The 12,863-nt window shown below is 37.6% G+C and overlaps 1 protein-coding gene across 6 annotated transcripts in view; it reads left to right on the plus strand.

The window, feature by feature from the left end:
• The window catches only part of LAMA2 (laminin subunit alpha 2), a 710,513-nt gene that overhangs the window by 514,669 nt on the left and 182,981 nt on the right, over positions 1 to 12,863 (plus strand). For 5 of the 6 annotated variants that reach the window (XM_055535601.1, XM_055535598.1, XM_055535596.1 and 2 more), the window contains one exon: positions 11,606 to 11,799. In XM_055535601.1, coding sequence (XP_055391576.1) covers positions 11,606 to 11,799 — 194 coding nt within the window. The remainder of the gene's footprint in view (positions 1 to 11,605; positions 11,800 to 12,863) is intronic. The other variant, XM_055535597.1, reaches the window with a different exon arrangement.

Here is a 12,863-nt window from a genome sequence, read left to right on the forward strand (position 1 = left end):
CTCTGATCCCATCACTTCATGGGAAATAGATGGGGAAACAGTGGAAACAGTGGCAGACTTTATATTTTTTGGCTCCAAATCACTCCAGATGATGATTGCAGCCATGAAATTAAAAGATGCTTACTCCTTGGAAGAAAAATTATGATCAATCTAGACAGCATATTAAAAAGCAGAGACATTATTTTACCAACAAAGGTCCATCTAGTCAAAGGTGTGGTTTTTCCAGTAGTCATGTATGGATGTGAGAGTTGTACTATAAACAAAACTGAGCACTGAAGAATTGATTATTTTGAACTGTGTTGTTGGAGTAGACCTTTGAGAGTCCCTTGGACTGCAAGGAGATCCAATCAGTCCATCCTAAAGGAGATCAGTCCTGACTGTTCATTGGAAGGACTGATGTTGAATCTGAAACTCCAGTACTTTGGCCACCTGATGCAAAGAGCTGGCTCATTGGAAAAGACCCCAATGCTGGGAGAGATTGAAGGCAGGAAGAGAAGGGGACAACAGAGAATGAGATGGCTGGATGGTATCACCGAGTCAATGGGCATGAGTTTGAGTAAATTCTGGGAGTTGGTGATGAACAGGGAGGCCTGGCATGTTGCAATCCATGGGAAAGAGTTGGCCACGACTGAGTGACTGAACTGAACTGTAATTATTAAAGGGAATGCTAACTGTAATACAAATGGCAAGTTAAGAAACACAGTTCTACATCAAAGAACTCCTGATTCCAGGTTCTAATTAATAGAAAAGAGCTCACCCAAAAATCTCGATACCTACACTGAAACCAAGCTCCACCCAAGAGCCAACAAGTTCCAGTACAAGACATAATGACAATAATTCTCCAGCAAAGCAGGAACACAGCCCTGAGCATTAAAAGACAGGCTTCCCAAAGCCATGCCAAACCCATAGACACCCAACCCACTACTGAATACTTCATTGTACTCCAGAGAGAAGGGCTCCACCCACCAGAACAAAGACTTAAGATCCCCTGACCAGGAAACCTTGACAAGCCCCTAGTCCAACCCCACCCACAGGAATCAGGCTCCATAATAAAGAGGAACCACAAACTTCCAGGCTACAAAAGGGCACCCCAAACACAGCAATCTAAACAAAATGAAAAGGTAGAGAAATATTCAGCAGGTAAAGGAATATGATAAATGCCCACCAAACCAAACAAAAGAAGAGGATATAGGGAGTTTTCCTGAAAAAGAATTCAGAATAATGATAGTACAGATGATCCAAAATATTGAAAACAAAATGGAGTTACAGATAAATAGACTAGAGACAAGGATTGAGAAGATGCAAGAAATGTTTAGCAAGGACCTAGAAGAAATAAAGAAGGGTCAATCAATAATGAATAATGCAATACTGATATCAAAAGCACTCTGGAGGGAGCCAACAGTAGAATAAATGAGGCAGAAAAAAGGATAAATGAGGTGAAATATATAATGGTGGAAATAAATGAAGCAGAGACTAAAAAAGAAAAACATTAAAAGAAATGAGAACAACCTCAGAGACCTTTGGGACAATGTTAAACACCCCAACAAATGAATCATAGGCGTTCCAGAAGAAGACAAAAAGAAAGAGCATGAGAAAATACTTGAGGAGATAATAGTTGAATCCTTCCCTAAAATGGGGTAGGAAATAGCCACCCAAGTCCAAGAAACCAGAGAGTCCCAAACAGGATAAACCCAAGGCAAAACACCCCAAGACACTCTTAATCAAAATAACAAATATCAAACACAAAGAGCAAATATTAAAAGCAGCATGGGAAAGGCAACAAATTATACACAAGGGGATCCCCATTAGGATAACGGCTGATCTTTCAATAGAAACTCTTCAGGCCATAAGGGAATGGCAGGACATACTTAAAGTGATGAAAGAAAATAGCCTACAGCCCAGATTACTGTACTTAGTAAGGATCTCATTCAGATATGAAGGAGAAATCAAAAGCTTTGTAGACAAGCAGAAGCTGAGAGAATTCAGCACCACCAAATCAGCTCTTCAACACATGCTAAAGTATCTTCTCTAGACAGGAAGCACAGAAAAGATTTATAAACTCGAACCCAAAACAACAAAGTAAATGGCAATGGAATCATACTTACCAATAATTACCTTAAATGTAAATGGGTTGAATGCCCCAACCAAAAGACAAAGACTGGCTGAATGGGTACAAAAACAAGACCCCTATACAATAGACCACCTCAAACCAAGGGACACATACAGACTGAAAGTGAAGGGCTGGAAATTGATAGTTCATGCAAGTAGAGACCAAAAGAAAGCGGGAGTAGAAATACTCATTTCAGATAAATTTGACTTTGAAATAAAGGCCGTGAAAAGAGACAAAGAAGGACACTACATAATGATCAAAGGATCAATCCAAGAAGAAGATATAAAAATTATAAATATATATGCACCCAACATAGGGGTACCTCGATACTATGCTATGCTATGCTAAGTCACTTCAGTCGTGTCCGACTCTGTGTGACCCCATAGACGGCAGCCTACCAGGCTCCCCTGTCCCTGGGATTCTCCAGGCAAGAACACTGGAGTGGGTTGCCATTTCCTTCTCCAATGCATGAAAGTGAAAAGGGAAAGTGAAGTCGCTCAGTCGTGTCCGACTCTTAGCGACCCCATGGACTGCAGCCTACCAGGCTCCTCCATCCATGGGATTTTCTAGGCAAGAGTACTGGAGTGGGGTGCCGTTGCCTTCTCCAGGAGTACCTTGATACGTAAGGCAAATGTTAACAAATGTGAAAGGGGAAATTAACAGTAACACAATTATAGTGGCAAACTTTAATACCCTACTCACACCTATGGATAGGTCAACCAAACAGAAAATTAGCAAGGAAACACAAGCTTTAAATGATACCAGTTAGACCTAATTGATATCTATAGGACATTTCACCCAAAAACAAAGAATTTCACATTTTTCTCAAGTGCACACAGAACACTCTCCAGGATAAATCACATCCTGGTACATAAATCTAGCCTTGGTAAATTCAAAAAAATTGAAATCATTTCAAGTATCATTTCTGATCACAATGCAGTAAGATTAGATGTCAACTACAGGAAAAAATACTATTAAAAATACAAACAGATGGAGGCTAAACAACACGCTTCTGAATAACTCACAAATCACAAAAAGAAATCAAAATATGCATAGAAACAAATGAAAATGAAAACATGAGAACCCAAAACCTATGGGATTCAGTAAAAGCAGTGCTAAGAGGAAGGTTCATAGCAATACAAGCTTACCTCAATAAGCAAGGGAAAAATCAAATAAATAACCTAACTTTACACCTAAAGCAACTAGAAAAAAGAGAAATGAAGAAACCCAGGGTTAGTAGAAGGAAAGAAATCATAAAAATCACAGCAGAAATACATGAAAAAGAAACAAAGGAGACTATAGCAAGAATCAAGAAAACTAAAAACTGGTTCTTTGAGAAGATATATAAAATAGACAAACCATTAGCCAGATTCATCAAGAGAAAAAGGGAGAAGAATCAAATCAACAAAATTAGAAATGAAAATGGAGAAATCACAGAAGACAACACAGAAATACAAAGGATCTTGAGACTACTGTCAGCAACGATGTGCCAATAAAATGGACAACTTGGAAGAAATGGATGAATTCTTAGAAAAGTATAACCTTCCAAAACTGAACCAGGAAGAAACAGAAAATCTTAACAGATTCATCATAAGCATGGAAATTGAAACTGTAATCAAAAAACTTCCAACAAACAAAAGCCCAGGACCAGATGACTTCACAGGTGAATTCTACCAAAAATTCAGAGAAGAGCTAACACCAATCCTACTCAAACTCTTCCAGAAAATTGCAGAGGAGGGTAAACTCCCAAACTCATTTTATGAGGCCATCATCACCCTAATACCAAAACCAGACAAAGGTTCCACAGAAAAAGAAAACTACAGGCCAATATCACTGATGAACATAGATGCAAAAATCCTCAACAAATCTCTAGCAAACAGAATCCAACAACATATTAAAAAGATCATACATCATGACCAAGTGGGCTTAATCCCAGAAATGCAAGGATTCTTCTTTACAAATCAATGTATACACCACATTGACAAATTGAAAGATAAAAACTATATGATTATCTCAATAGATGCAGAGAAAGCCTTTGACAAAATTCAACATCCATTTATGATAAAAACTCTCCAGAAAGCAAGCATAGAAGCAACATACCTCAACATAATAAAAGCTATACATGATAAATGCACAGCAAACATTATCCTTAATGGCAAAAAATTGAAAACATTTCCCCTAAAGTCAGGAACAAGAAAAGGATGCCCACTTTCACCACTATTATTCAACATAGCTTTGGAAGTTTTAGCCACAGCAATCAGAGCAGAAAAAGAAATAAAAGGAATCCAGATTGGAAAAGAAGTAAAACTCTCACTGTTTGCAGATGACGTGATCCTCTACATAGAAAACCCTAAATACACCACCAGAAAATTACTAGAGCTAATCAATGAATATAGTAAACTTGCAGGATATAAAATGAATACACAGAAGTCCCATACATTCCTATACACTAACAATGAGAAAGCATGAAGAGAATTTAAGGAAACAATCTCATTCACCATTGCAATGAAAAGAATAAAATATTTAGGAATACATTTACCTAAAGAAACAAAATACCTATATATAGAAAGCTATAAAACACTGATGAAAAAAATCAGAAATGACACAAATAGATGGAGAAATATACCATGTTCATGGATCAGAAGAATTGATATAGTGAAAATGAGCATACTACCTAAAGCAATCTGTAGATTCAGTGGAATCCCTATCAAGCTACCAATGGTATTTTTCATAGAACTAGAACAAATAATTTCACAATTTGTATGGAAATACAAAAAAAAACTTCGAATCACCAAAGCAATCTTGAGAAAGAAGAATGGAACTAGAGGAATCAACCTGCCTGACTTCAGACTATACTACAAAGCTGCAGTCTTCCAAACAGTATGGTACTGGCACAAAGACAGAAATATAGGCCAATGGAACAAACTAGAAAGCCCAGAGATAAATTCACACACCTAGGTGTCAAAGACACCTTGTCTTTGACAAAGGAGGCAAAAATATACAATGGAGAAAAGACAATCCGTTTAACAAGTAGTGCTGGAAAAACTGGTCAACCACCTGTAAACAAATGAATCTAGAATATTTTCTGACACTGCACACAAAAATAAACTTAAAATGGATTAAAAATCTAAATGTAAGACTAGAAACTATAAAACTCCTAGGGGAAAATATAGGCAGAACACTCTGACATAAATTACAGCAAGATCCTCTATGACCCACCTTCCAGAGTAATGGAAATAAAAACAAAAATAAACAAATGGCACCTTATTAAACTTAAAAACTTTTGCACAGTGAAGGAAACTATAAGCAAGGTGAAAAGACAGCTTCCAGAATGGGAGAAAATAGTAGCAAATGAAGCAACTGGTAAAGAATTAATCTCAAAAATATACAAGCAGCTCATGCAGCTCAATACCAGAAAAATAAATAACCCAATCAAAAACTGGGCCAAAGGACTAAAGAGACATTTCTCCATAGATGACATACAGTTGGCTAACAAACATATGACAAGATGCTCAACATCACTCATTATCAGAGAAATTCAAATCAAAACCACAATGAGGTACCACCCCACACCAGTCAGACTGGCTGCTATCCAAAAGTCTACAAACAATAAATGCTGGAGTGGGTGTGGAGAAAAGGGAACCCTCTTACACTGTTGGTGGGAATGTAAACTAAGACAGCCGATATGGAGAACAGTGTGGAGATTCCTTAAAAAACTAGAAATAGAACTGCTATATGACCCAGCCGTCCCACTGCTGGGCATACACACTGAGGAAACCAGAATTGAAAGAGACACATGTACCCCAATGTTCATCGCAGCACTGTTTACAATAGCCAGGACATGCAAGCAGCCTAGATGTCCATCTGCAGACAAATTGATAAGAAAGTTGTGGTACATATACACAATGTAATATTACTCAGCTGTTAAGAAGAACTCATTTGAGTCAGTTCTAATGAGGTGGATGAAACTGGAGCCTATATACACAGTGAAGTAAATCATAAAGAAAAACACCAATACAGGATATTAATGCATTTATGTGGAATTTGGAAAGATGTTAACAATGACCCTATATACAAGACAGCAGAAAAGACACAGATATAAAGAACAAACTTTTGGACTCTGTGGGAGAAGGCGAGGGTGGGATGATTTGAGAGAATAGCATTGAAGCATGTATATTACCATATGTGAAATAGATCACCAGTCCAAGTTTGATGCATGAAACAGGGCATTCAAAGCCAGTGCGCTGGGACAACCCAGAGGGATGGGATGGGGAGGGAGGTGGGGGGGAGGTTCGGGACGAGGGGATACATGTATACCTGTGGCTGATTCATATTAATGTATGGTAAAAACCACCACAATATTATGAAATAATTAGCCTCCATTTAAAATAAATTAATTTTTAAAAAAGAAAAGAAATAAAAGTTAAGTGGGGAAAAAAAAGAAACAGTTCTAGACTGTTTAGGAAGAGTGTAATTTATATTTTCTGGATTCATTATTTTCTATAAGGTCAGTACTATCTTGGATACTCAAATTTATCACCACCATTTTAGTAGGCTTTATTATTCATAAAGTAACAGAGGGCAACTAATATTAGCTATTAACTTTAAACACATGACAATTGTAGCATAATTGATAGCAATATAGTTTTATAAAGAATTGTGGACATAACTGAGCTCCACAGACTTTTCTGGGTCCCACTTTTGTCGTGTATAATATCAGAATAGTTCTTTTTTTTTTTTTTTTCATGTTGTACCTACTTTACAATGACATTGTGAAGATCAGGTATGTAGAGGATACCCTATTTGAGAACCTACATAGTCTCCTCTCCCATAGGAGAGGCAAAAAGGCCTGAGATTTACCCCAACCCCTTTCTCTAGTGGTCCAGTAACTCATTAGTGTGTGAGTACAAAAGTCCAGCTCCTTTTCCCCAAAGTTGAACAAATCTTGAGATGTTATTTATGCTCCAGACCTTTCCCTGGATTGGGCTAAGACTGGAACTTACCTGGAATCACGCCATTGCTTGAATCCTTTCTTCTCCATTTCTTGCTTTACCCACTCCTTGGCTGAATTCTTCTATGAGCTTTCTTAAATTATGAATCTCTTTGAAAATATAAACCAATATTAATTTTATCATCACCCATTTAAGAATCTTCTTTTACTATAACCAGAAATGATATGTTAATAATGGAAATAAATGTGCTTAGTAGCTCAGTTGTGTCTGACTCTTTACCACCCCATGAACTGTGGCCCGCCAGCCTCCTCTGTCCATGAGAATTCTCCAGGCAAGAATACTGGAGAGGGTTGCTGTGCCCTCGTTTAGGGCGTCTTCCCAACCCAGGGATCGAATCCAGGTCTCCCACATTGCAGGTGGTTTCTTTACCATCTGAGACACCGGGGAAGCCCAAGAATATTGGAGTGTGTAGCCTATCCCTTCTCTAGGGGAACTTCCCAACCCAGGAATCGAAGCGGGGTCTCCTGCATTGAAGGAGAATTCTTTACCAGCTGAGCTACCTGGGAAGCCCATGGAAATAAATAGATAACTAAATAGTTAAACATATGTTTATAAAGTCCAGTGCAGTTTCTATAAGTTTGTAAAATATATTTCTCAATAATTCTGTAACTCTAAACACAAAAAATATTCACTACTTGCATATATATATATATATAGTATATATATAAAACATTCACAGTTTTCATGCCAACAGAAATTAGTAGCAATGAAATAACTAAAAGCAGGCAAAATCCAAAATATTGCTATTTGTTGTGGAGATATATACATCATTTGAATATATATATATTTTTTCATGTCCACCAATGTGCTGTAGGATTCATGCTTAAGGCCTATAATCCATTTAATGCCCCAGTAAACACCAGTAGGAGGACAACTAAAAACATCCCTGGACACCAAGAGGATTATCTGGCATAATTTATGAAAAAAGTTTGATACTATAGCTACATTTATAAATTGGAGTTTCCACTATCTATAAAAGCACGTATATAGAAGAGATTGGAAGGGTATGCTGAAGTGACAATTATTGTCCTTAGCTAGAGTGATTATAGAAAATTTATATGTTTATTATCCATAAATGTTTAATCAATAAGAGTTAACAGTTTGTATAGCACAGAGATGAGCAGGGTTATATGCTATCAGATGGGAATGGCTTGAATAGTTTTTGCACTTCTCAAATGTTGTTACAGCTCCACATTCATCATTTCTAACATATAAATGATCAGGCTGTATTTCCCTGAAAAATTACTTTCATTCAGCTAAATTAAACTAAAGGTCTTGCTTAAATTTTTATTGAAACCTTCCAAATAAATTTGTTTCACTTCTGAGAGCATCTTAAATGATTTAAATCACCTTATGACCTGCCCAAACTCATCAGGTCTAAAGCTGCTTAAATGTCTTGAGTGTCCCTATATCATAGAAACCACTACCCATGCTTTATCTCTGTTACTCTTATAATAAACTCTTTGAACATTTAATCAATCTGAACCTGTTTGGAATTGAATTCTTTCACCAGCAAATGTTAAGAAACAATTTAAGTGAACTTATTTAATGATACTTTATTGAGCATTTGTAATAGTACATTGGAAATAAAATATTAAAATGATAAATGCATAAAAACCTAACGTTACAGATAATTTTCTTCTCACTTTACTTTTTCTAACCAGCACAAGGAAGAATTAACATTCACAGTCAGCTGTGCAAATTTCTACACTAAAGATGGTCCAGGATTATTTGGCTAGCGTTTACAACTTTTGGATTAAATCTCCTACTGTCTCTCGTCTTCCTTCTCTGTTTGCCTCTTGAACAAACATCCTTCAGTTCAGTTCAGTCGCTCAGTTGTGTCCAACTCTTTGTAACCCTGTAGACTGCAGCAAGCCAGGCCTCCCTGTCCAACACCAACTCCCAGAGTTTACACAAACTCATACCCATTTAGTCGGTGATGCCATCCAGCCATCTCATCCTCTGTTGTCCCTTTCTCCTCCTGCCTTCAATCTTTCCCAGCATCGGGGTCTTTTCCAATGAGTCTTTGCATCAGGTGGCCAAAGTATTGGAGTTTCAGCTGCAGCATCAGTCCTTCCAGTGAATATTCAGGACCGATTTCCTTTAGGATGAACTAGTTAGATCTCCTTGCAGTCCAAGGGACTCTCAAGAGTCTTCTCCAACACCACAGTTCAAAAGCATCAATTCTTCAGCACTCAGCTTTCTTTATAGGCCAACTCTCACATCCATACATGACCACTGGAAAAACCATAGCTTTGACTAGACAGACCTTTTTTGGTAAACTAATGTCTCTACTTTTTAATATGCTGTCTAGGTTGGTCATAACTTTTCTTCCAAGGAGCAAGCATCTTTTAATTTCATGGCTGCAGTCACCATCTGCAGTGATTTTGGAGCCAAAAAATTAAAGTCTGTCACTGTTTCTACTATTCCCTCATCTATTTTCCACGAAGGGATGGGACCAGATGCCATGATCTAAACTTTCTGAATGTTCAGTTTTCAGCCAACTGTTTCATTCTCCTCTTTCACTTTCATCAAGAAGCTCTTTAGTTCTTCTTTACTTTCTGCCATAAGGGAGGTGTCATCTTCATATCTGAGGTTATTGACATTTCTCCCAGCAATCCTGATTCCAGCTTGTGATTCATCCAGTCCAGCATTTCCCATGATTTACTCTTCATATAAGTTAAATAAGCAGGGTAACAATATATAGCCTTGACATACTCCCTTCCCGATTTGGAACCAGTCTGTTGTTCCATGTCCAGTTCTAACTGTTGCTTCTTGACCTGCATACAGATTTCTCAAGAGGCAGGTCAGGTGGTCTGGTATTCCCATCTCTTGAAGAATTTTTCACAGTTTGTTGTGATCCACACAGTCAAAGGCCTTGGCATAGTCAATAAAGCAGAAGTAGATGCTTTTCTGGAACTCTCTTGCTTTCTCGATGATCCAACAGATGACAATTTGATCTCTGGTTCCTCTGCCTTTTCTAAATCCGGCTTGAACATCTGGAAGTTCACAGTTCATGTACTGTTGATTGGAGTATTGTTGCCTGGAGTACAAGCCAGGCATGTTGCAACAGTACATGTTGCCTGGCTTGGAGAATTTTGAGCATTACTTTGCTAGCTGTTGATTATATTCAGGCTGAACTACATATATATAATTTATTGTGTTATCCAGGAAACTGAGAGACTCTGTTTTTAACACTTAAGCCAGGACAACAGGCAATCTGGGACCATCCTTGGTAAATCAGAGTATATAGTCTTGTCAGCATCTCTTAAAAGTTACCCAACTTACTTGGGCTTCCCAGGTGGTGCTAGTGGTAAAGACCCTGCCTGCCAGGGCAGGAGCCTTAAGAGATGTGGGTTTGATCGCTGGGTCAGGAAGATCCCCTGGAGAAGGGCATGGCAACCCACTCCAGTATTCTTGCCTGGAGAATCCCATGGACAGAGGAATCTGGTGGGCTACAGTCCATGGGGTCTCAAATAGTCAGAAACAACTGAAGCAACTTAGCACACAAACTTACAGTAACATAACCAACATATACTTAAGTAAATTGTTTCACTGAAGGGTAGAAGATTGACGAACAGTTGGCATTTGGGGTTCATTCAGTTGGATTTCCTGTAGAATTTCTGAAGTTGGTGTTACATATTTTATTTATATCAAATAATCCACTTCCAGAGGGACACAATAAAAAATCTATCTTGAGAAAGATGTGATCAAAAGGAAAGAATTAAATAGAAAATGAAGCCATTTATTGCCATTTGCTTCCTTTTTCTCATTAGTAAAATTAATAATTTGAATTATTTGGTCATTTTGACCCCTAAAATGAATGCATCTAGGTAAGCCCAGAAATCAATGTAAATTTTTATTCATTTCTAATTTAAAAATGAAGACTTCAAAAATTTTTTTTGTTACTTAGAGTAGTAGTGGGCCCATTGCCTATTTCTGTATGGCACCCAAGCTGCAAATGCTTGTTACAGGCAGACTTAGCTAATAGAGAATACTAAATATTTAGCCCCAGTTATGTAAATTTGTGGAGAAGGAAACAACAACCCCCTCCAGTATTCTTGCCTGAAGAATTCCATGGACAGAGGAGCCTGGTGGTCTACAGTCCATGGGGTCACACAGAGTTGGACATGACTGAAGTGACTTTGTACCCATGCATGTAAATTTGATACCTTGACAAGAATTCCATTAGTAGATTATTATAAAACAATTTATACTTGATTAATATTCTGATGTAAATTCCTTCAGCCAAAAATGTTTGAAAATTTCTTTCTCTTTCACTGCATGAGTTTGATTTTGCCTCTTGACCTACAAAGCCTGCAGTGTTTACTATCTAGCTCTTTGCAGGAAAGTTTTTTAACCCCTGATCTATTGACTTTTGCTATCAATTTTGTTTCATTCACAACAACACACACACAACAACAACAATTTCGAGACATGACTTATTATTAATCTCCTTTGCATTGTCATTGTTTAAATTCAGGTGTGCCCCTGGCTATACCGGCAGCCCAAGCAGCCCTGGAGGCTCCTGCCAAGAATGTGAGTGTGACCCCCATGGCTCACTGCCTGTCCCCTGTGACCCTGTCACGGGGATCTGCACGTGCCGACCTGGAGCCACGGGGCCGAAGTGTGACGGCTGTGAACAGGGGCATGCGCGCGAGGGCATAGAGTGTGTGTGTACGTATACTAACTTGATTATTGGTTCTGGGGGCTTGGTTCCATTTCTATCTCATTTCCAGTGAGAAAGATTGATTTTTTTTTTCTTATTTTTCAATAGCTAGTGTTTCCCTTGTTTTTCAATAGCTACTGCTACTCTTCATTCTCCCTGACACTTTTTGTCCACCTTCTGCTGTTTGCCTGCTGTTTTGTCTCCATCCTGCTGAGCCAAGAACAGCTGAGAAAATCCTCAGCATGCTTAGTCAGTTCATTGAAGACCTACAGCAAAGTTCCCGGAGGCAGATTCTATTTTGTTTTGCCCATCTAAGAGTTTGCAGTTTTACCTAAAGCTGACATTGCCTTTGTGACGGATTAAAGGTCTGGGTTTGTTAAATTTTTTTTAGAATCCTTTTGAATTTGTAATCAAATGGACAGGCACTGTAACCCTTGAAGTGCAACTGGCTTTTCTGAGTTTACATAAATCCATGGGCATCCTTCTTCTTAACTTTCCCTTGCACTACAGAACCTGGAAGCAGTGACAATGAACTCAAGGGTTTCTACTCGCATGTTTCCCTTTGTTTTAATAACTGCTTCTGGATTCAATAATGCCATCCTGAGTGTACATTGACTATCAGTATTAAATATAATTCTTAGATCTTATATAATCTAAAAAGGTTATTCATAAATATAGGGAGGACCATTATACTATGGTATATTCTTTTCCTTGAGGAAATTTATAATATTGGTCTTAATTCTTTCTAACAAATATAAGTAGAAATTATTTAAGTGCTTTTTATTTCAATATTTACATATTTTAGTGTATTTACATATGCTTGTATTTCTGGTTTTAACATCTTGTGTGTGTCTGAAGCTTAATAACATTTTCATTAGAATTTTTGTTTGTGCTCTAATTTTATGAGTTACCTCAAAACTAAGCCTGGCTTTTTAGATCTGCCAAAAGGTAAAGACTGGGTATATTTAGGAATATAATTTTTAAACTTCTTCTTTTCTGTGTATTTCATATTGCATTTAAAATAAAAATAAATGTCAAGTTTGATGAGAGGAGATAAAGTGTAATATGTAAT

This window comes from Bubalus kerabau, chromosome 9 (assembly GCF_029407905.1).
Source record: "Bubalus kerabau isolate K-KA32 ecotype Philippines breed swamp buffalo chromosome 9, PCC_UOA_SB_1v2, whole genome shotgun sequence".
In the NCBI taxonomy this organism is placed as follows: Eukaryota; Metazoa; Chordata; class Mammalia; order Artiodactyla; family Bovidae; genus Bubalus; species Bubalus kerabau.